The following is a 25418-nucleotide window of genomic DNA, read 5'->3' as shown; positions in this document are numbered from 1 at the left end:
AGGTTGTGTACAACTGAGATGTGGTGTTTAGAGAGGTGAAAGATGTTATTAAACATGAAGTCCTACAAAAGGAACCCGAGAATATAGATTTTGAGCTAAAGGAGGAAGAATCGGACTCTACAGCAGAATAGGAATCAGGAGATGAAGATCCACAAACTCCAGTTCTAAGAATATCAATTCAAGAAAGAAGGCAACCATAAAGGTATAGTCCATCTACTTTTTGTTCAAATTTTTCTTTATCTATTATTGATGATGATGCCAGAATTGTCAAGAAGACAGGAAATTCAGAAGATGGCAAACTCTGGAAAGAGGCCATGGTTGATGAAATGGCATCTTTGGACAAAAATGAGGCTTGGGATCTGGTGGAGTTGCCGGCTGGAAGGAAACCCATTGGAAGAAAATGGGTGTTTAAGAAGAAGATGAATGAAAAAGGCAAGGTGGAGAAAGACAAAGCTCTGTTGTTAGCAAAAGGTTATTCCCAGGTGCTGAGAATTTATTTTGGTGGTATTTTTTCTCTTGTTGCCAAGGTAGCTTCTATAAGATTACTTTGATATGTTGTTGTTGATTTTTATTTTGAGGTAGAATAGATAGATGTGAAGACAACATTTCTTCATGGAGATCTGGAAGAAGAGATTTACCTGAAGCAACTTGAAGCCTTTGCAATAAAGGGAAAGAAATAATTGGTATGCAGGTTAAAATAGTCTTTGTATGGGTTAAAACAGTCACCAAGGATGTGGTATCAGAAATTTGATACATATATACAGGGACTTGGCTTCACCAGAAGCAAAGTGGATCACTATGTGTATTTTAAATTAATTGGTGACTATGTTATTTATCTAGTCTTGTATGTGGATGATATGTTGTTGATCGGAAATGACAAATAAACTATCCAGGATTTGAAGACCCGATTGTCCTCCAAATTCAACATGAAGGATCTTGATGCTGCAAACTATATTTTGGGCATGGAAATTAAATGATATCAGGCAAAGAGGAAGCTCTGGTTAAACCAGTGGAAGTATGTCGGGACAATACTGTAGAGATTTAATATGCAAGATAGTAAACCGATGAAGGTTCCTATTCCTGTAGGTTTAAATCTATTTGCTGAACAATGTCCCAGGACACAAGAAGAGGAAGAAGACATGTCCTGTGTCCCATACACAAGTGCAGCCAGTAGCCTCATGTATGCAATGGTCTGTATTAGACCAGACATTGCACATGCAATGGGAGTATTGAGCAAATTTATGTCAAAACCAGGGAAGGAGCATTGGATAGCAGTGAAGCCAGTTTTCAGGTATTTGCATGGCACTAGTGATTATGGTTTGTGCTACCAAGGAAGACCAGGGTTGGACAAAGTTTTGGACATCTATGGCTTTTTTGATGTAGATTGGGCTAGAGATCCGGATCAAAGAAGATCTACAAGTGGGTATGTGTTTAACTTATTTGGAGATGTAGTCAATTGGATGAGAAAGAGACAGTATGTAGTGGCACTTTCAACTACAGAGACAGAATACATGTCATCCACTCATGCAAGCAAGGAAGTAGTTTGGTTGCATATATTGTGTTCAAGTATGGGGTTAGTAAAACGAGCTATAAGGATAAACTGTAACAGTCAAAGTGTAATTTTCTTGGCAAAGAACCCTACTTATCATTCAAAGACAAAGCACATTGTTGTTCAGTATCACTTTGTGAGGGGTATGGTTTAGGACAAAAAGTTGTTGCTGGTAAAGGTGGAAACTTTGAAGAATGTTGCAGATGCATTAACGAACTCTGTGACCAGTGAGAAGTTTTCTTGGTGTAGATAAACAATGGGAGTTGTAGGGTTGGACCAATGACTAAGCTCTCTTGTGGCCTCTTGCATGGAAAATAAAACAACAAGTGGGAGAATGTTGGATGTGTGTTATATTCTTTCCACGACTAGTCACACGCGCAATAGGGGAGTTACAAGGGGGGCACAGACCCCCCTATCAAGGGGTTTTAGGGGGGTAGTAGCCCCCCTGTACGGGGTCCGAGGAAACATCCCGTGAATTTTTTTTGGACCCTATATTAGGTGGGCGGACCTACCTATGGTTTTGTGCATGGGTTTCGCACATGGTTTTGGGCATGATGGTTTTCTACCCATGATATTTTGTAGATCTGGACAAGGAAACTAAGGTTATGTACTAATCTAGGGTTAATGGTTGGGGTTTATGAATTCTTCGGCATGAATATATATGTATTGTAACATTAAAAGGAAGATAATGAAAAATCAATCTAGTAATCCGGTTTTGGGATCTAGGGGAAAATATTTGTGTATAGATGTTTTTTGTTTTGTGTTCTCACCATTGTTTATTTTTTGTTTTTAGAATTTGAGTGCAGGGAATTTCTATACAAGGTTAAATCCTATAGCCCTTACCTAGTATTTGCCCATTATATTATTTTTTGAGGGATTAATAGGTTAAATTAGACATCATTGGGCACATAGATATTAGAGAGACTTCTTTTGATCTCTCTCATCACCAACTTTGTGAATTTAGAGCTCCTTATAGAACTCACACTTGCTTCTTATGGGTGAGTTGGAGATCATAGGATGCACTTTCATGTTTGAAAGTTGATTTTTGGATTTTTTGGGAGCTATTCTTGGTTTAATGGAAGGATATATTGCTTGTTATCTTGTAAGTAGATACTATTGTTGAATATCTTTTCTTGAATGTATAATGCATGGAACTATTGATTATAGGTTGAATTGGTGCCCTAATATGTTGAAGATCAATTTATTGAAGAATATCTAGATGGATGTTGTATGCATTACTCATCATAACATGTAATGAATGTTCCTAGTGGTGATCTCCTTGTAGCTCTCCCACGAAACTCCATTTTTCCATTGAATGGGTAAATGCTAGAAATTTGATAGCTAGGACATCAAGTTTTTGCCTCCTTGGGAACAAATTTAGCTTATCATAAGCATCCTAGACTCCATACGCCCATAAGACAAGGTACTAGCCTTATCACTTGGTGATCATCTTGAAATTTCCTCTATAAAATTTATCTCCTTAAGGTTCATTTAAGTCTATGAAGGAGATCTAGGGCTTAGAGCGAAATTCTATGGAGGAGGCTTTTTGTGGTTTAAGAGCCTAAACATCAAGAAGTAGGTCTTGATAGCATGATCTATCATTGTAGTGGGCATCCACTTAAATTTCATCCATAAAATTTCTTGCCTTAGGTGTTTCCCTAAGAGGGAAACCCTAGTTTCTTCTCCCTCAACTTGAGGACTTTCTTGAAGGTTTCACGAGCCTTGTAATTATTGGAATCCATAACAAGGAACCTTTTTCTCTTTAGTCGTCACCTTTGGAGCCCCCATTATCATCAAATACATCAAATCCTAGGTCTTGTACCTCCCTTTTCTAGGTCTTTTCATTAAGAACGAATTACTTCCTTAAAGAAGCCTTTGAACTTATATTGCATCTCTCTCTTGAATGAGCCCTAGTGACATCATCTTATACCATATCTGCAACCTATCTATCTTAGAATCAATCTCTTCCTCTCTTACCATGACTCCTCCCATTGGTGAAAACCCATAAAGAGCAGGGGGTTTGGGCTAAGGTGACATTGGGCCTCTACCCCATTGTTAGCACTTGTCTAGATCTTGTCTTTTAGGGTTTCTGTCTCCAAGTCCTACTAGATTTTGTGGTAACACTACCCAAGTTTGCAACTGACATAGTGGTACTTCAAGAAATAACATATCATGTTTACACAAGCGAAGGTGGAGCACTCTCACGGGACAAGAAGCATCCCTGGCCACACGTGACTTTACACCCAGGGAAATATTAGTTAAAGGATATCAAGAAAGCCAAAGAAGATTTTTATGCACAAACATTTTTCCATTTTGGGAACTTGACATTCCATAGGTATGATCCAAAATTTGTAGTGAAAATTTATTGCAAGTCATGCAAGTATAGGTGGGATTACCAATAAGAGATTTGGGCAGAGGAGGAGAAATAAAAGAATGCCTTAAATTTATCAAAGGTTATTTTAAGAATAGGTTACAATCCTACCAAAACCAAAAAATAAAAGTCTCAATATGATAAGGAATCCTTGGCCTAGAATCAGGTTGCTCAACAACAAGAGTCAACTAGAATCAAGTAAGAGAAAAAGTTGAAGTGGGACCAAGAAGCATCCCTTATAGCCCAAGAAAGTGAGCTTAAATAATGGGAGGGAGAAAGGATGATAGAGAGAGAGAGAGAGAGAGAGAAGGGTAGAGGAAGAAAGAATAAAATGAATTATATGAATAAGATGAATTATAAGCCAAATTTAGAGAAGAAGTTCTTAAGGCCCAACAAGAATAAGAGAAGCCAATTGTACAACCATATTTGAATGCCATGGATGTAGACCCAATCCAACTAGTAGCTTCTGTGATTACACCGGGCCACTTGCTAGTGACAGAAATGGGCATCACAACAACTAAAAGGAAGAAAGTGGTCAATCTAGGTAGATACAGGTTTGTTCAGCTTGAACCTGATAGCATAATTGATCCAGGCTTATGCAGGAATGTAAAAAAATACATATATAAACATGAACACCTAGATGTAGCAGAAATAAAACTTCATTTCATTAATATCAAAGAACTGAAATATGCTTACATACAGAATGGAAATAAACTAGCTCGGGCGATGGTAGATTATCTTTGAGAAGAGATGTGGTGGCTACATGCCTATGAATTGTGTTACAATGAGGCTCAAGGGCCTTTTTATTATTGAACAATAAGGGAAAACCCTAAAAACCCAAAACCCTAATCTCAGGAGATGAAACGCTAAGGGTTTGCGGACCCCATTAAGATTAGTTGGGTATCCAACTTCCCAGGGTCATAACTTGGTCATATGATCTATGTTTGGCGCATACGATACCTTGCTGGAAATATCTCTCCAAGTAATACACGATATGCCAAAGGCCAATAGCTTGTTGCGGACCTCAAAAAAACGTCATTTAGGGGGTCAAAACAGCTCTGGAAGTTCAGGACCCAAAAAAATACTAAAAATAGTAAATGTTGCTATAACCAAGGAAATAGACAAAACCGACAGGAGGTCTAAGTGGAATAGGCGAGTGGCCACCAATATCCACTTGGATCAGTCCTCCCCCTTAGGAAGAAATGGTCCCCAATGCGTGCAAAGCCTCCATTAGGTGAGAAAATTTTTGTTGAACCTGGTCCCTGGTGAACCACTTGCCTTGGTGAAGGAGTTGGCCTTCTTTGACAACTCGATATAGCTAGATCCTCTGATGGCGAGTGTTTTTAATTTGTGTTTCCATGATCTTGTCGGTTGTGGCCTGCTCAATGCAGCTTGGGTTGAGCTCTGTTGGTGTTAGCTGCTCTGCGACGTCAGATGTTTCCAACAATGGAGGAAAGTATGGTCACAACCGGTCCACATTGAATATTGGTTGCAGACCAAGGAGAGGTGGAATGTTGAGCTCAAAGGCATTGTCCCCTACAACCTTGATGATGGTGTACAACCCATATCGGAGCAGGCGAAGCTTATGGTGGGGCCCAATGAGGCGATCCTTCTACAAATGTAACTAAACTTTGTCACCCACCTGGAACTTATGTGGCACCCGATGTTGATCATGACGCTGCTTGTACTTAGCATTGGCTCTATCCAATATGTCATGGACCTGCTGGTGGATGTGCTGAATGTACTCAATGAAGTTGTTAGCCCGGTCAACTTCGGATTGGACATGAGCTGAATCTTCTTGAGTAGCTGTAAATGGTATGGTCACATCAATGGGACATAGTGGTTGGAATCCCAACCCCACCTGAAAAGGGTTATGGCTAATGGAGCAATGGATAGCTTTGTTGTAGTTGTGTTGGACATAAGGGAGGCTTTCATCCCATGTGCGTGGATGCTTCAAGTTGTACATGTGAAAAATGTGCATGATCATCTTATTGACAACCTCTATTTGGCCATCAGTTTGGGGGTGGAAGGTCGCGAACTTAGTGAGCTTGGTATCCAACATTGACTAGAGGATTGACCAAAATGTACTCAAGAATCTCCTATCCTGATCTAAGATAATGGACTGTGGGATCCCAAAATGTACCCAACTCATTCAAAGAAGAGGTTAGCAGTGGCTTCTGCTATGATACTCTTCTCGCAAGCCGCCAAAATGGCCATCTTAGAGAATCTGTCGATGACCACGAACACGTAGTCATTGTCATCCTTAGTAGAAGGAAGGTCCGACATGTAATCCAAGGAGATGGATTCCCAAGGCCGAATAGGAGTAGGTAGAGGAGTATATAGGCCTTGCTTCTTGATTTTTGGTTTGGAAATGACGCAGGCAGTGCAGGATCTGATGTACTTCTTAACATCATGTCAAAGGTTCGGCTAATAAAAATACTTCTGCAACACTGCCATTGTTTTCTCTACTCTGAAGTGTCTAGTGACCGGACTACAATTCGCCTTCCAAATAATCTTGGCATACTCGCTTATAGGAACATAGAGGTGTCCCATGTGGCATAATAGTGAGCCCTGGAGGTGAAAATATGGAACTTTCCTGCCTTCCAGGAGAATTTGGTAGGTGTTGTCGAATTCTAGATCGCTCTTGTAAAGATGTGCCCACCGCGAAGTCTCGTGTCCACAAGAGTCGAGCACAGTGGTCAGTGCCATGACCGGTGGTCAGCTGAGACAGTATGCAACATTGTTGGTGTTGTCCTTCTTATACTTAATGTTCAAATGGAATTTTTGCAGATATGTGGACCATTTATGATGGCAATCGTTCTGCAACTTCCCTTATGTTTGTATGAACTATAGGGGTCAGTGGTCTGTGTGGATGACCGTTTCCTTCCCCAAAATGTAATGCTTCCATTATCAGTAGGCCTGCATAATAGAATACATCTCTTTTTCGTAAGTGGGATGCTTTCAGACTGTATCTGAAAGTGTCTTGCTGTGATATGCCATCGAACGCCTTTGCTGGGTAAGAACTGCACCAATAGCATAGTCAGAGGCGGTATGTCTCAATTTCAAATGGTTGTTGCAGGTCTGGTAATGTGAGCACTGGTGCATAGCAGAGGCGATGCTTCAACTTGACAAATGCCTTCTGTTGGGATTCAGACCAAAAGAACTTTTCTTTTGCTCTGCCCTTAGTAACTTGACTCAAAGGCCAAGTAATATGAGAGAATCCCAACATGAACTTGTGATAGAAATTGGCAAGGCCTAGAAAGTTGCGAGCTTTGTTAGAGTGGTTGGGGTTGACCAATCTCAAATAACTTGTATCTTGGTTGGTTCCTGTTGTGTTATTCAACAACCCCCCATTATTTATATATAAATGTCTTAGGAAATTATTACATAAATAATGGGGATCCTTTTTAATTTCTAAATCATAAAAAAATAAAACATTTTAGTGTTTTTAGGACAAATTTGAATTTATTTAAATTTAAAACCTCAAATGTCATTGGCTCGCGCAATTCAATAAACCTGTTTAAAAAAAAAAAATCCCACCGCTTATTGCATTTTGCAATCTTAATAAGCACCCATTCTTTTATCTCTTGAAACAATGTGATGTGATAAAGTATACCACATATTGCAAATCCCAATGAACATAGCCCTCGAGAACAAGAATAATACTTAGGCTTAAACCTTAAGTATTATTAAATGTGATAATTGATTGAATATCATATATCAGAGTTATAATACAAAACCATTAACCAAATTTTGACTATAATCCAAATCATTTATCCAAAGTCTGCTCCATATCAGAGCTTCCCACATTGCAAAAGTTATAAAAGTGTAGGTTAAAAACTCTTATGACCACTCCGATTGCGATATGCGATAAACCCTCTGGACCCGATATAGCAGTCAACACAAATCTATAATATGTCGCATCTGAATGGATCGTAGATTTGCAAAGGCATGTCACTCCATTCACCTCCGATCTCCCGATTGCGATAAAGTTTATCACAAAGCACAATGTTAAATTCATAAACGAACAATGAATAAATAACAAAGGAAAATCACATTGAAATAGAGTAAGTCACTGGTGGGACCCATCCCGATGCCACGTCATCCCAATGCCATGTCACCCATCGCGATTCTGCAATCGTGAATCCCTCTATCACTTATTATGAATCTTCGCCTTCGAACTTTCGATGTGATATATTGCATCACAATGTCACTTTTCATTAAAACCTTCGCCATACATTGTGATGTTGCGAGACTATGATTAAATAGGATTGCGATTCTGCGAGATTTGTGATATTGCGATCGCATATCGCATTTCGGGGAAGCAATTAGTCATGTTTTAAAGTTGTCACAAGAGGTCTTTTGCGATGCAATTTCTCCATTTAATAGAAAGTTGTTAGGTCCCTATACTACTAGTGTAAACCCTTATTGTTATTAGTGCAACCCCCTTATTGTATTATTGTGCCCATATAGTCCCCATGTTGTTATTATTGTACACCATAGAAGCCCACTATTGTTATTATTGTGCCCCTACAATATTATTGTTATGTAGGCTCTGATTGTATTGGGACCGCTTGCACTCCTATATATAGAAAGGACGTATTGTCATTTGCATCATCCAATAATTGTTCATTTGTGTAATGTAAAGGAGGTTGCCCCCTTGAAGAGGCTGATTTTGAAGTCGTTGATCTATATCTTCTATCTTTTGTGAACTGGTTTCATAACATTTGGTATCAGAGCTTTGGATTCTAGGGTTTCGTTGCTCCAAAAAAGAACATTGTGGCATTTTCACTATAACATTTTTTCTACGACATTTTAGAAGCTAAAAAAAACTCATTTGAGCCGAAATCTCGGTGATCCTTGGGTCCAAATTTCAGAGCTTGTCTCACTATATTTTTGGAAATATGATCTGAGGAACTTAGGGTTTTTGCAAGCTCTAGAATTCCATCTCAAACAAGCCATCATGGAATTTTCGCTAAAAAAAAAAATCTACGAAGGTTCAGACTCTCAAATTAAAACCCATTTTATCCGAAATCTTGGTGAAGCTCGAACCCGAATTTTAGATCTTGTTTCGCTATATTTTCGGATATACGGTCCAAGACATTTAGGGTTTTTGTAGACTCCCGAATTACATTCCAAATAGGTGACCTTGGGAAAATCGTCATAACTTTCTCTCTGAGCATTAGATTGAAATTTCGTAAGAAGATACGGAAAGAGGAAGGATTTTACTTTTCTATGTATTTTTTTCAGGTCCGAAGGTCAAAACAATGACACATGGCAGGTCGTACAAGTTCGCTCTCCTGAACTAGTCTATAATCAGGTCATTGTAGGAGATTTGGCATAACTCTTTATTGAAGAATCCAATATTAATCAGACTTGTGGAATTGGAAAGAGGACGCAGAGGGCTACAATAGGTTGCAATTTCAGACCTTGGAGCTCCGAAATTTCAAAGATACCATAGATTCAAGATTGAGATCCTAAAACTAAGAAAAATAATGACTCGAATCAAGAAAATAGAAACACCTAGTAAGAAAAATTGGATGGATGATTTGAAGAATGTGATCGAAGCTAAGATAAACAGTTTTATATGTGCCATGGAAGCAGATTTGAAGAAAGGCATGGAAGATTTAAAGAAATCCATGGAAGGTTTGAAGGAAGGTGGGACAAAGATGCTACAAGAAATGCCTCCTAATGATGAAAAGGTAGTAGAGGAAACTAATGATGAGAAAAAAATAAATGTTAATCATGATCTCATAGAATCTAACATTGGATTGAAGACCAACCATATTCCAAATATCGATATGAGGAAGTTTGATGTCAAGGATCACATATCATGGATACTACAGATGGAGAAATATTTTGATCTACATGATGTTCAATTGTTACAAAAGGTATGTATTGCATCTTTATATTTAGAATCGAATCAATTTTTATGGTATAAAGGGCTTTGTTCTCGTAAACCACTTGTCACTTGATCAATTTTCATGGAGGAAATGATAGCACATTATGAGGATACAAAGAAAAACACCTTCTTTAGCCAATTGATAAATCTCAAACAAAAGGGTTCAATGGCAAAGCACATTGAGGACTTCCAAAAATTGAATATAAGGGTAAATGATATTCCAGAGAAACATAGGATTGTTGTCTTCACAGGGACTTTAAAGGATAACATTCAACATGAGGTTCGTCTTTAGGAACCTGATTCATTGGAGAAGGCATTCAGGTTGGCAAGAAAAATGGAAAGCAAAATTATGGCAACAAGGAAGCCTACCACTCATAACTATAAAGATGGAAGTGTTGTTGCCCCTAGCCTTCCACAACCTACAAGGTTGACACCACAACAATTGGAAGAAAAAAGAGAAAAATGGCTTTGCTACAGTTGTGATAGAAAATACACTAAAGGTCATAAGTGTGCTGAGAGGAAATTATTTTACATAGATTGTGAAGAGGAGGAAGAAAAGGAACAAGAAACATCAAAAGAAGAGGATATACACCAGGAACAAATCCTATAGAAAGAAGAAATGAATCCGACCATATCTTGTAATGCATTGGCTGGAATTACCACTTCTCAAACTATCAAAATAGAAGGACATATCAAGAAGAAAAAGGTAATAGTGTTGATTGATTCGGGCAGTACCCATAATTTAATCATTGTAAGATAGCCAAGGAATTGAATTGCTTCCTATATCCGGCACCAGAGTGTCAAGTGACGATTGCAAGTGGAGGAACCATAAATTTCTCTGGAAAGTGCCATAATATCAAGCTATCCATGGGAGAATATGTATTGAATAGCCCAATGCTTTCCATTCCAATGGGTGGTGTTGATGTTGTACTAGGAATCCAATGGCTACAATCCTTGGGTACAATAGCTTTTAATTTTCAAGAACTTTTCATCAAATTTTTTTTTCAAAAGGAAAGGAAGTTGAATTAAGGGGTATCACACGGAATCTCGGAAAGATAATCAGCTTTAACGTAATGACAAAGCTTCTAAAGACAGAACAACGAGGCATAATTGCACAATTATGTTCGCTAGAGGTTCCCACATCGAAATCATCTATTTCTCTAGATATCCAAAAAGTCTTGGACAATCATTCCAAGGTATTTGAGACTCCTAAAGGCCTCCAACCTATTCGTGATCATGATCATGCTATCCATTTGATTCTAGGAAGTGTTCCTCCAAACATCAGACCTAACGAATGCGAAGACACTTAAAGGTAAAAATGGATCACGATAGTCTTAAATACTTTTTAGAACAAAGATTATCTTGAGAAGAACAACAAAAATGGGTCACAAAGATGTTGGGTTATGACTTTGAAATCATATACAAAAAAGGGGAGCAAAACATTGTTGCAGATGCACTCTCAAGAAAGGATGAGGATGTGGAAGCATTGTTTTGTGCCAGTTCTATTATCCAACTAGATTGGACAAACAAAGCAAAGGATGAATGGTACAATGATGAAGAAGTGTGGGCACTCATTCAAAAGTTTCAGAAGATCCTAGTTCAAACAATATTGCCAGAACTTGACAAAGAAGGAAAAATCATATTGGAACCCGAAGCAGTCACAGAAACAAGAAATTGACAGCTACGAAATCGATCAATTTCAGAGTATCTCATCATGTGGAAGAACTTACCCACTGAAGATTCCACATGGGAGGATGAGAATTTTATACAGAAGCATCCAGAACTACTCAAGCATTGAGGACAACACTTTTTGAAGGAGAGGGGCATGTTAGGTCCCTATACAACTAGTGTAAACCCTTAATGTTATTAGTGCAGCCCCCTTATTGTATTATTGTGCCCATATAGTCCCCATGTTGTTATTATTGTACCCCATAGAAGCCCACTATTGTTAATAATTGTGCACCTACAATATTATTGTTATGTAGGCTCTGACTGTATTGGGACCACTTAGACTCCTATATATAGAAAGGAGGTCCTGTCATTTGTATCATCCAAGAATTGTTCATTTGTATAATTTAAAGGAGGTTGCCCCCTCGAAGACACTGATTTTGAAGTCATTGATCTATCTTTTATATCTTGTGTGAACTGGTTTCATAACAAAAGTTGAGTTGTCTTCATTAATCATCATACTCATATTTTTAATTATTATGAAGGCTTAATGATGTTTGTGGTTTCAGGTCTCAAGGTAATTCGACGGTTCACAATGTAAGTACTTAGATATTTCACATTTACCTATTGACTCATCCGCTTACTTGTTTTTACGCTTTTAGGTCCCACATATATAGGACAGTTGCGCATAAAAGATAGGTCATCCCCCTAAAGTCAGCCAATGTTAGATATTTCAAGCTCAAGAAGCAAATGAGAGAAGAGACAAAATGATACTCCGCATCTCGTCATCAAATAGATTTTATTTGTGTCTTATTATCACTGATTATAAGGGGAATTGTTTAAACCTCCCGAGCGTTATGTGTAATTTCTATTTTTGCGTTTTTGTATTCACTATATAAACCCTTTCATGTATATGTAAAAGTGGCACCCAGATTTTAGAAGGAAAGCCTTGGAGAGCTTGCACTTTTGTACTCTTCAAGCTTATCCTAATAGGAAGACTGGGTCAGGTCTCAAAATTTTATAAGAATGATTTTGAGAAGCTTGCACTTTTGTACTTCTCGAACTCCTCTTAATAGAACGACCGGATCAAGGTTCTGGATTTTTGTAAAGAAGGCTTTTGGAAGCTTGCACTTTTGTACTTTTGGAAGCATCAAAATAAGAAGACCAGACCACGACTGTTTTCTTTCATATGCAGAGTAACATACATCGGGTATTTCTATCTTTGTATTATGTTCTGTTTATGTAATTAACAGTCATTCCTCTTTGCATTGTTTTTATATGTATCTTTTTAACACAATTCTGCATTAATTCACTTCTGAACATGCTAGAATTGCCATCTTTAATACATATATCAGTGATTTATTATGTTATTTGATGTGATACATGCTTCATCAATTATTTTGCTTAACTTTTTAATCAAAGTAATTATCTTAAATGTTTTCATTTCTACAAGTGTTTGAGTATTCTTTATTATCATACACTAAGGACAATCACTTTAGATTGCATACAAAGGAACACAAATAAACCCGGGTAATAGATAGATATATACATGTATTTTAGTTTACAATAATTTACATTAATCACTTAGTTTTGGTTATAAGCATTATACATCCACTCTATCACATTTCATTGGGAAATTGGTCCCATTATCCCCAGTGAGAGCCACTATTCCAAACGGAAAAGGGGCGGTATTCAAGTCCCCGACTGGGTGGTTATCCCCCATGTTGTTGCAGCGAATTTCGAGGCATCAAAATTTTGGTGCTAGAAGGAGGGCCTTGAATTAGTTATTTGTTTAAATTTTGTTATATCATTTTTTAACTAATCATGGCTCCTATATGCATTCCTACACTTGGTCATGCATTCAATTCACCTAAGCCTACACAAGGCATGTCCAAGAAGCAGATTGAGTCCTTGTCAAAATTAAAATTCAATGGTGAGAGTAATATTTTTACATTAAATCACACTTCTTATTTTGTTTTTTCTTTTTAACAGGAACGGTTATGAATTGTATTAATGAGTTGGCTTAAATACCAGTCTTCTGAATACAATAGGTATGGGCACTATCCAGTTGGATTCTTCCTTCTGAGATTCTTTTAGCCTTGTTGTCCGCTTCCATTTGGAATCAACAATTGCGCTTTTATTTCCTATTTGCCCTAGTTTAAATATACATACAAACAGCTTTAGAATTAAGCAAAAAAACATCTTTTGAAATGCTTTAAGGAATTGGAACCCATGCTTCTTCCCCATCTCTTTTCAATGTCCTGACCGATAGCTGAGCAACTTTATTGGCTTCGAGATCTGCCTCTTTGTTGTGGTCTCTCAGCACGTGAAAGAATTTCAGATTTTGGAACATCGTTGCCATTCCTCTGATTCTATGGATCAGTCTTGCTAATCTTAAATCCTGTGGAATAGAGCTAGTCACCATAAGTTTGATGATCACTTCAGAGTCCCCCAGGATATTGGCCTCCTTGATTTCCAGGTTCTGAAGCTGTTTGAGTCCTTGGAAGAGGGCAAATGCTTCAGCTTGGATGCTGGAGTTGATTCCTAATCCCCAGGCAAAATGGAGGATCTCTGCACCATCTATGTTTTTAATTACTCCCCCTGCTCCAGCGCTGCCCGGGTTACCTTTTGCTGCACCGTCAAAGAAGAGGGAGTGCATCCTCTGATTGAGAATCCAGTTTTGGAAGTCCTCTCTGCCTTTTCCCCTTATTTTCCATTCCTCTGGAGGAGCCATGCTTCTGATATTTTGTTGGAAATTCAGGTTCAAGGAGGACCCCCAATCTCTGTCTAACTGGGTAAGGTTGGAGTCATCTTTGTGACCTCCCAAACATTCTTTTATTTGGGACTTTACCTTGGTCGCCACCGTCTTGGCATTGTGATGGAGATTCCTGAAGATTCTGCTGTTGCGCTCAAGCCATAGCTGCCAACAACAGATTTTTAGTAGTGATGCCCAGGCCGCTTTGATCCCTTTGTTTTTGGGAGGGGGTCCGGGATAGCAGGTTTTCCAGGTGGCAAACAGGTCTAATATGGTCGCTGGAAGCTCGAATTTGGGGTTCCAATACTCCATCAGTTCTCTCCAGGCCTGAATTGAGAATTTGCAATTAAGAATCAGATGTGTGGCGCTTTCCTCATAGTCATGGCATAACGAGCACCTGGATGGTCCGTAGAAACCGCGCCTCTGAAGTTTATCTTCGGTTAATATTTTTCTGTGACATAGTATCCAGCAAAAGATATCGATTTTCGGCAGCGTGGGATTGCCCCATACTGCTTTCCACGAGGCCGGGTCAATGGGCGCATTTGGAATTGCGTCTAGGCACGCATATCCTTGGGCGACTGTGTAACCAGTCGAATGGTCGCCCCATCCTCGCCTGTCCTTCTTGTTAACTCGCGCGGTTGCTATGCCATTTAGTAGATCGCGGAGGTTGGCGGCTTCTTGTTGCAGGTCTGAGGGCAGATCCGGTAGGCTCCAGCCCGCCCACTGCATGCCATTCCAAGTGGAGATATCCCACAATTTGTTCTTCCCTGCAGCCACCAACCAATCCTTCAGCGATTTCAGCTTTGGACTTTCTCCGATAGGTTCTCGATCCATGATCCAGTCCTTCCATAAATTAATTTTTTTACCATTTCCGGGAATCCAATAGGCTTTTGATTGAATCAAGGGGGCGGCTTTGGAACAGAGTTTGACGAAAGGCGTGTTTCCTTGAGGCAGGGGTCCGTCTAAGCATCTCAGTCTTGCGCCTTTGAGATATTTTCGCCAGAGAGCTGTCTGTGCCCAGCCTGGCTTAGGCGCAATTAGTCTCCATAGAAGTTTAGCTCCCATTGCTATGTTCTGATGAAGGAGTTTTTTGAAATTGAGCCCTCCCTCCATCTTAGGCTTGAGAACAGTCTCCCATTTGACAAGCTGGAATCTTCTCTCATTGTGTTTACCCCCTTTCCAAAAGAAATTTCTGATATATTGTTCCATTTTCTGGAGTATACCCTTGGGCGCCAGAAGCACAGAAAACTGAAATAACGGGAGGCTGCTAAGGACAGCTTTAATGAGGACTGTCTTACCTGCCATATTTAACCAATTAACTCCCCATGCCTGGAGTTTACTTTTAAATTTTTCTACCTGAGGCATCCAGTCCCTACTGTGGGCTCGTTTGAGGAAGATGGGCAGCCCCAGATACTTGAACGATGTCCATTCTGAGGAAGCTGCGAATCCTAGGCATCTGGAGATGGAGTTGATCAAAGAGGGCGGGGTATTCCAGCAGTAAGTGTGGCACTTACCCTTGTTGAGGCTGCTACCAGACTCCATGCAGTACTCATCGAGCGTCTCTTTAAATCTTCTGGCCGAATGGATCAAAGCTGTCCCAAGCAGCAGAGTGTCATCTGCAAATAATGCATGATTTATATTTTGGACCCCCCTTGCTATGGATATCCCTAATATCTCCTGTGCTTGCATTTGATTGTTTAGGTGGAAACTGAGGACTGTAGCTTGGATTACAAACAGCAGGGGAGACATGGGGCAACCCTGTCTTAACCCTCTTGTAGCTTTGAATAAACCTGCAGATCTACCATTGATTAAAGGGGCGATCCATGGTTCCAAGATGCAGGCCCAGATCCAATTGATGAATCTCACCCTAAAACCAAATTTTTTCAACACATTCAAAAGAAAACTATGATTAACTTGGTCAAAGGCATTTGCTAGGTCCAGTTTGATAGCCATACCTTGTTCCTTGCGCTGCTGACTTGATAGAATTGCCTCTTGGACAAGTGTGAAATTGTCCACTAAATGCCTTCCGTGAATGAAGCCTCCTTGGTTCTCCGGGATGACTTTAGGAAGAATATGCCTCAGCCTATTAGCAATAACTTTTGTGATCAGTTTGTAGCCAATGTTGCACAGGGATATAGGGCGAAACCTATTGAAGGAATTGGCTCCCTTTTCCTTGGGAATGAGTGCTAGGAAAGAGGAGTTGGTACTTCCTCCTAATTTCTGGCAAGCCTGCGATTTTAGGACCATTTTATATAGGTCTTTCCCCACTATGTGCCAGCAGGTTTGAAGGAAAGAGGCAGAAAAGCCATCAGGGCCAGGGGATTTGTCAGGATTCATGGCATAGAGGGCTCTTTTGACTTCATCCATAGTGACTTTACTTTCTAGATGCTGGTTCATATCAACAGATATTGAGGAGGGAATCCCGTCCAACAAACTAAAGTTCTGATTCGTATTATTATCTTCACTGTACAACCCTTTGAAATGGTGATGAGCTGCCTGTTTAATACTTGCAAAGTCCTTATGAGTGATATCCGCTTCCTTAATTTCATTGATGGAGTTGAAACCTTTTCTGGCTTCCGCGTGCTTATGAAAGAATGATGTATTTTTGTCACCTGCCTTTAGCCAGAGGCATCGCGATTTGATCCTCCACGTTTCCTCTTCAGCCAGGCAAGCTTTATGGTAGCATTGTTGAAGATGTGCCTCCTTGTCTAAAGTCTCTCTGGTTATGTGCGCCTCTTCTGCGTTCAGATGAAATGCTTCAAGCTGGCTTTGGATATTTTTCCTATCAGCTGCTGGATTTGCAATAGATTTGGCCCAACTCTTCAGGACTGATTTCAATCTCCTGAGCTTTTCTTCCCAGATATAAAATGGAGATCCAGTAACTGGCTGAAACCAGCTTTCTTTCACAATCTGCAAGAAATTTGGTTCCTTGATCCACAATGGGCTAAACTTGAAGGGAATGGGACCTAGATCAACGTGAGCTCGGAGGGTGAGCTTGATTGGCTTGTGATCAGAGATGCTACGAGGAAGAATATGCATGCTAGCGTCTAGACCAAGCAGGAGAAAAGAGCTCTGCACCAAGAATCTATCCAGCCTTGTTGCAATATGGCCTGGACCTATTCTTTTATTGGACCAAGTGTACATACCTGAGACGGGCTTGATATCTAGCAGATCCCAGTCTTGGAGGAGATCCTTGACCCATTCCCTTGCCAGGTCTCGTACAATGGAGCCTCCTCTCTTTTCAGAAGAATGCAAAGTGATGTTCAGGTCTCCTGCTATGATGACATTTTCTAAAGTATCCAGATCTACTTGCTGCCTTAAGAAGTCCCAGCAGCTCTTTTTTTCTCCAGCATTTACCGGAACATAAACATTAAAAAGGCAAAGGATTTCCTTTGTAGTAACATGCTGCATCTTTAATATCGCCCAGTGGGTATTTGATGCCTCTGCCACCAGCGAAATATCTGTTTTCATTCCAAAGAGTGCACAACCCTCCAGAGGCTCCTCGGGCTGAGACAACTGATGCATTATTGTTTTTCCATAGTTTTTTACCTACCTGAAGAAAATCAAGTTCCTCCATCTTAGTCTCCTGGAGAAGGAGTATGTCCGGGGCCTCTGTTCTTATTAGATTTCGAGTAGCTTCTTCTTTTATTTTGTTGCCCATACCCCTACAGTTCCAGGAGATGATCTTCATTATTTACCTTTGTTTGGCTGGGCTCCCTTGGAGCCTTGATGCTGGTTTCTTACCATCTTTGGCTTTTTTGCTAACAGCTTTTCCAATGTTGGTTGGCTGCCCTGGAGTTTATCTTTGTATGTTTCATGCTCTCTTTTCTCCTGATCCGTTTTACGTCCTCTTGTAGATCTCCTTACCGAGGATTGGGATTCTCCTATTTCCCCTTCCTCCTCTGATTCTTCTGATTCTTGATCCTCCTCCTCGACTACTTCAGGGGTTCCTTTTGAGCTTTCAGCAGCTCCCTTGTCCTTAACGCTGGGCGGTTGGGAACCTTTGTCTGGGGACTCTGGCTTTTGAACTGCTACTTCATGAGAGTCCTCTGGTTGGGAGCTGAGAGGGCCGAACCTGTTCTCTAGATTGAACGAGGGCTGGGGCTGCTGGATCTGCTGAACTGGGTCCTGCGGGAGGCCTTTGCCTATAGCTCCTCCCGGCTTCTGAGTCTTGGATGCCATTTTGGATCGTTTTACCTGATTCCAGCCGGCCTCCTTCCCTTGAGCTGCTTCATTGGTCGTTGGGCAGTTTCTGGCGAAGTGCCCATAGACCTGGCATTTCCGGCATTTGAAAGGCAACTGTTCATAATCTAGCTTCTGCACATGCGTCCATTTTCCTACTTTGAGTTTGATGGCCTCCGGAAGCCCCTCCTCCAGATCCACCTCTACGCAGATCCTTGTGCAGTCGTATTGATCCTTGCTGTTCGCTCGGTCTATGAATTTCCCCAGGGCATTTCCAATATGCATCAGGGAATCCCAGTTCCAGCAATGAACCGGGAGATTGGGGAGCCTTACCCATACCGGAACAGCTTTGGGTACGTCTATTGCTGGGTCAAAGTCAGGGGTCCATTTATTCAGGTACAGACCCTGGGGGCCCATAAAGTAAGGGCCATTTCGAAAGATCAGCTCTTTATCTTCTTTGGAGGTAAATTCAAAGAGGAAGAATCCTCGGCCCAGGAAATAAGATGTCACACTTTCGTTGATCAGCGGCGACCAGTTTCTTTTAACCCAACTCTCTGTCGTCTTGGGAGAAGGCCATAGACCAGTAAACTGGCCTATGAGGGCCCGCTCAGACAGGGACAGAGCAACCTGGATCGGGGTTTCCGGGGGTAAAGAAATCTCGGGGATATCGTCGAGTTTCTTGACGAATTTCGCTGCTTCTGCATTTTTCTTCCTGGGCAACCTTTCCAGAAGTCGACTGAACGCTTCAGCTAGGGAGCTTGCCGACGGAGGGGAGGAGGAAGGGGCCTGGGGGGTACCCAACACCTCCATGGGCCCTAGATCTGGTTGTCCATGACCTGGGGCCACGCTTGGGCAGATCCTCAGATAGCTCACCTGCAGAAGAAGCGCGCAGGGGACAAAAGATGGTCAAGGAGCAGCGATCTGATCAACAGATCCGAGGCTCGATCTGCTATGCGCTGGGGGCGGAAAGGCCGAAGGCCGAGCTGAGGCGGCAGCGCTCAGAGCTGATCGCAGAGCTCAGGAATTTCTCCTTGGCAAAAAAACTTCCCATACTTCTTATTTTGTTAATAGATGTAAATATTTTAATATAATCGTCAATAACGAGATTTGCAAACTTTTCACTCTCACATTCAGAGGACGAATCCACAAATGGTTCCTAGTGCTTCCTACAAAGTCGATTCATTCATGGAAACATTTTTGCCAGGTATTTCTCAAAGCGCATCAAAATTATAGTTACGATTGTTTGTGTTTAGAATTGGATAATCTTTACATGTAAGATGATGAATCTTTAGATGTTTTTTATAATAGATTTTGGACACTTTTCTATAGATTTCATTTAGATGATTTTCCTTTAACTGAAGATTTAATTGACATTTCACTTCTCTTATTTTCTCCAATTCTGAAGATAATGAATTAATTAATGAATAACAAGACATATATAATTCATTTATTAGTCTTGAATCAGTAAACGATTTTATTGAACCCGAACCTGAAATCGTAATTGGATCACAACCTTTATCTTTAGAAAATTTCAATTCTCATTTTCTCATTTCTGAAACGAATATTTCAAATATAAACACAGAATCTGAAAATGCAATTGAAACAATTTTTAATGATGTATGTGATCAATCAACAAATCCAATAAAATACAATCTACAACAAGATTTGAATAATGAACATTTTAGTTTATCTTTTTTTAAGGCGAATTCAGAAAATTCAGAACATGTTTCTTTAATTGAAATAATTTCCTTAAACCAGGATTATAATGTAGCAAGTTGTATAGATGAATCATTCTAGCTGTCATTATACTCTGGCATACATTATTTTCTTTATCCTAATGTCTTTTCAAATCAAAGTATAGTCAATGATGATCATCTCAATCTTTCATTTGAAAATGGTCCTAGTCCTTGTTCTGAAAAATCTGCATCTATCACTCATTTGGATGATCATTCTTTAATTTCAAAACCCTCTTCTTTTATATTTTATGATTCTGTTAGTTCAGATCAGCCATTTGATTATCATGAGAAGAAGGTAATTTATGATAATTATCATGACAATGGTGACAAAGAATCACATCTTATACAAAGTGTGCCAATTTCAAAATTTGATCTATCTCGTGAAGGTTCACATGCTTTAATTATGTCTCCTCTTACTAAACACAAATTTAATTTTAACAATTTTGATGATTTAACTTTGAGAGAAACTTGCATTTATAAGTCTGTGATGGAATGTCCTTTTAGTGGAAATTCAACGATTACAAGCCCTAAATTTAATAATAGATTCCTAAGTTGCCTAGTAACATTATCTTGTAATTTTAGTTTTTATAACAATTTGTTTGTTTCTTCATTCTTTTGTTTTGTTTTCTCTTTTTATTGCAAGCATGTTCAATCTTGCAATATTGAACGTCCTCGAGATCTATGAAGTAATAACGATGAATTGGTTTTTCAAAACCCTAAATATCAAAAATCATTTTGTTTCCAATTTAACTTGATATTCAGAAGTTCATTCCAATCATCGCATCGTCATTTAGATCTAAATCTTGAGAGTGTTCCCTCACAGCATGCCTTGCCATCATCCCATTTGGTAAGTCTTCACTCTCTGACAAATATTCATTTATTCTTTGATGATCCAATAGATATTTGTTTAGAGAATGATTTCCAAAGCAGATGGTTTACTAAGAGGTTTTTTATAAATAAACTTACTTTTGTACATAATTTTATATATATAATGAATTTTGTTTTATTTTGTTTGATTTCGTTATATTGTTACTAATGTTTGACCTGTACATACATGCAGGAGTTAAAATGAGAGAATGGTTATATTGGAAGTATGACTATACCTAATCATGTTTCCTCCCATTCAATTAGTAATTAGGAATATATTAATTCAGGTTAGATTCCTTTTATGTTTGCGCTTACTTTATTATTGCAGATTTCAATAAGCAAGTAATGAATCTGATATTTTCGGCGTCCCTTTTCATTTTATGACAAAGTGGCTTAGAACATATCATAGGCTTGTGAACCACTTGATTTTCTTGATTTTGCAAAAACTCAATCACACTGACAATAATGCTTTTAAAAACATATGTGAAGAAATTAAAAAGAATTGCTATGGCTTGGCAATCTTTGATTCACAAGGACCTTTGAAAAGCTCATAGTCGCCACTCTTGTCTTTTGATGTAAATTTGAGGTGGATGCAATCTGAAAGTTCATTACTTAGCATTTTAGATTAAATAAATAGATGATATTGAACATATGAAAAATTTGACAAATACATGGGAGAATCTGAAGATTCATGAGGTAAATTACAGTCAAAATTATTCCAGGTATGCATTTTACAAGTTCATCTTCATCTATTGTTAGTTTTTCTTCTTCATCATTATTTCTTATTTTTCTGTTTCTTTTGCAAGTCTTCAACCTGATTTTATTTTCGAGGCTTGAAATAAAGCAAGCGGCCAACTTTTTATTATATAAATCTGCAACATGTTCAAGGAAGTATTTATTGTTTTGTCAAAATTTGAGAATTCTTTAAATTTGCTTCTATTCATTAAAATTCGATTTAGAACTCTTTAATACATTATCGGAAGAGAAGGCCCCTCGAAGTTGATGTGTCTATTGGTACAGTGGTGTACTCCTTTTGATCCTGGAAAGACAAATCCTCTTGACATTAACAAACTTGTATTATCTTAGGAATGTCTTCAAATACAAGTAACCACTTTCATAAAGGTGTTTATCCTTTCATAAAAGGATTGTTGTATGGTGTTGCCCTACCTTAAGGTCCTGTGGTTTAATGAAAAAAGGGGCATTTATATCATATTCTTGGTTTGATGCAACAAAGGTGGCAGGATGGAGGCTAGGGTTTTGAAGCAAGGAAGCAGGTGGGTGTAGGGGCAAGAAGGCCTACAGGTGGAGGCCTCAAGGCCTAGACAAGGACAGGGGCATGTACGGGAGGTAGACGGTTGGATGCTAGTCGGGAAAGGACATCAGAGAAGGGCACGAGGAAGGAGATAGCTGGAAAAGGACGACAGATGAGCCCAACCCGAAACAGAGGAAAAAGAATCCATGCGCGGCTTAAGGAAATGGACATGGGAACCAAAACGGGGTTAACCAGCAAGGCTAGCAGTGCTTCTGCTCTTAGCCCACAACACGCAAATGGTGGAAGCTCGAACAAAGGCGATTTTTACGACCAGTAGTTACCAAGGTGTAGCCAACAGTTACCAAGGAGCAGCCGGCAAGAGGATGGTCAACCCGAATGACACCGTTGATCTGGACCCTGAACCTGGCGACATCCTGTCGGTCTAGGGTCTGGAGGTCACAGATCAGAACATAGAACGGTATATTCATCCAGCTGGAAGATATGGGAAGGAAACTCGAGGTTCGGAGGAGGCCTGGGATTAGAAGGGAACCCTAGGGCAGCTGGAGGACAACCTAGGTCTGTCATTTCTAAACAGTCAGAAAGAATTCCCTTTCATCCAAGAGATGCAGACTCAGGAAGAATCGGCAGCAGCGGCATCAAAAAACCTGCAAGTAAGTCAAGCAAACCCCCATCCCCTTAGCCTATTCTTTTCTAGAGGGTTAGAAGACGTCGTGATAAGCTGTGGGCTGGGAAGCATTGAAGGAAATAACTCAGGCTTGAAGCCAGGAGTGGCTCAAGGAAGAAATGCACAGCCACGTTGGAGCCTAGATCAGGCTGCAAAACCCCAAAACCCTACTAGCCGCAGACAGGCAAAACAACAAATTCTGGGTCCAGGGTCTAGTTTTGCGGGGATTCTGAACCTAGCAGATGGGGTTGAGGAAGAGGGGAAGACAGCGGAGGGGGGTCTGAAGCAAGGGGAGGAAACAACACTCAGAGGGGCAGAGGAAAGAAGCAAAGATGGACAAGTAGAAGGCAGATCAAACGAAGGAAGAGGGCTTACCAAGGAAGAAAGGAGAACAAGAACGCTCCAAGTATAAGCTGCAGATGTGGAAGTGACCGCTCAGGGAAGGGAGGAAGGGACATGGCAGAGGCAGGCGGGGGAAAAGAGGAAAAAGCCTAAGATAATTAAGAGAAAAGAATTGGTTGCAAACCTGATCCTAGGAATGAATGTGTTAATAGACGAAGCCATGGAAATCACAGATCTAATGCTGGTTGGAAGGGAAAGAGGGAAAAAGCACTCAGCAAATTTCATTCAGGAGTGGGCTTCCCATCACTGGAAGGAAGCCCCAGACTCAGCCTTTCAAGTCTCGACACTCACAAAGGGATGGTTTATGGTTAAATTTGCAAAAAGAGAAGTGACAGACTTGGTATTGGGAAAAAATTGGGCATTTGGAAGGAACCCGATCCTATTCAAGCGATGGAACCCTCTGTTTGATGCTAAGAGGGAAAGAGTCGATGAGTTACTAGTTTGGGTCTGCTTGCTAGGGCTCCCATCGTTCCTCTGGGTTGAATCAGTCTTCAGGTCTATCGAGAACCACCTAGGGAAATACATGGAAATGGACATGTCCTTTTTACAAACCAGAGATTTGGGGATGGCTCGCATCTTGGTAAGCCTCACCCCTCGGGCAGGATTGGCAGAAGAAATCCAGTTGCATTACAAAGAGTTCAAATACCTACAACAAATCGACTATTAACACCTGCCATTTAGATGCCACAAGTGTCACATTTATGGACACTTGACAAAAGAATGCTCGATGGATCTCAAACGTCGAGGAAAGAAAAAGAAGGCCGAGATAGGGGGATTAGCAGTGGAAATGCAAAGAACCAACCCACCGAAAGGAAACAAGGGGGAAGATCTAATGGACATAGACGGACCCCAGAAGGACCAGACGGGAAAATAGAAGAGCACCAGAAGGCCAGCCAGTAGCACCAGCTTCCCATCTAGCTCGAAGGGAATGCAACAATCCAGGACTCTCAAGCAGAGATTGAAGAAAGCCACACTATCGACAAAGAGGGTATGGGTCTAGCCTTAAACCCACCTTCTGTTTCTCCTGTAAATTCTTTAAATATAGTTGAACTAGTGCCTGGTCCCTCCAGGCAACAGAACATTGTGGCTTATATTCTTCACTCAGAAAATATGCAAGTTGAGAGTATAATCACCTCCATTCCCAACACAGATTTGAATCGTGAATATGCCCTAACCAATGCTATCACTCTAAGATAAGAAACCCTCACTGCATCCAATCCTTATAACCTTAGGCCTCGAGAGATAAAACCTCCCCCGTGGGGAATTTTGGAGGTAGTGGGAGGAATCGACATGCAATCCTCCCATCGAGGAGACAGGAAGACAAGAGGGAGAAAAACAAACCTATCCAAGGCTCAGCTAAGAGCCAAGATAGACATTGTAGATGGTAAGCAAATTTCCATTTTTGGGGCACTTAGAGCAGCAAAACCCCCTCTAGAGGTTAACCAATGATCATTCTCTCATGGAATTGCAGAGGTTTAGCCAGCAACCCAAAAAAGTTGGCCTTAAAAGAAGTATTCCGAACCTACAGTCTGGATATTCTCCTCCTTCAAGAAACCCTGGGAGTAGGCGAAGAAGTCTCAAAATCACTATTAAAAATTCTGCCAAGCTGGATCATCCAGGTCTTGGACGCCAAAGGTCATTCTGGGAGCCTAGCCATGGCATTTAAGCAAGAGAAATTTAAATCCCTAAACTCCTATGGGATGGACCAGGTAATGGGGTTGGAAGTCTACTCCTAAGAACTCTGCACCACTCTGTTGATAGTAAACATTTATGGCCCCTGCCAGGGAAGAGCCCTCTTCTGGAAGACCCTCCTCTCCAAATCCTTAATGAACAATCCCGACTTGGTTATCGGCCAGAGAAGATCAACTATCAGAGTTTTTCACCAATCTTTTCAGAGACAACAAATTGTTGGACATTAACTTGCTAAAGGTAAGACCTACCTGGAGAAATAGGAGAATAGGGGATGGCCGTGTAGCAAAAAGATTGGACCATTTCCTCCCGCGGGAGGAAGCAGCAGCAAAGATCCCAGCCTTTCGTCAGTGGGTGGGT

The 25418-nt window shown here is 40.3% G+C and overlaps 1 protein-coding gene across 1 annotated transcript; it reads right to left on the bottom strand.

The window, feature by feature from the left end:
- Positions 1-13705: 13705 nt before the first annotated feature.
- Positions 13706-19237, bottom strand: LOC149223651 (uncharacterized). The gene is made up of 3 exons (XM_089387963.1): positions 18832-19237; positions 18185-18678; positions 13706-17761 (listed from the first exon to the last, which is right to left on the bottom strand). The coding sequence occupies exons 1-3, from the start codon at positions 19235-19237 to the stop codon at positions 13706-13708; spliced, it is 4956 nt and encodes a 1651-aa protein (XP_089244089.1).
- Positions 19238-25418: the final 6181 nt, after the last annotated feature.

The sequence above is a fragment of the Pinus tabuliformis genome, chromosome Q, assembly GCF_031772625.1.
Source record: "Pinus tabuliformis cultivar Carrire ecotype Pingquan chromosome Q, CPIR1, whole genome shotgun sequence".
NCBI lineage: Eukaryota > Viridiplantae > Streptophyta > Pinopsida > Pinales > Pinaceae > Pinus > Pinus tabuliformis.
Note: the sequence above shows the minus strand (reverse complement) of the source record. Positions and strands in the feature narration are given on the sequence as shown.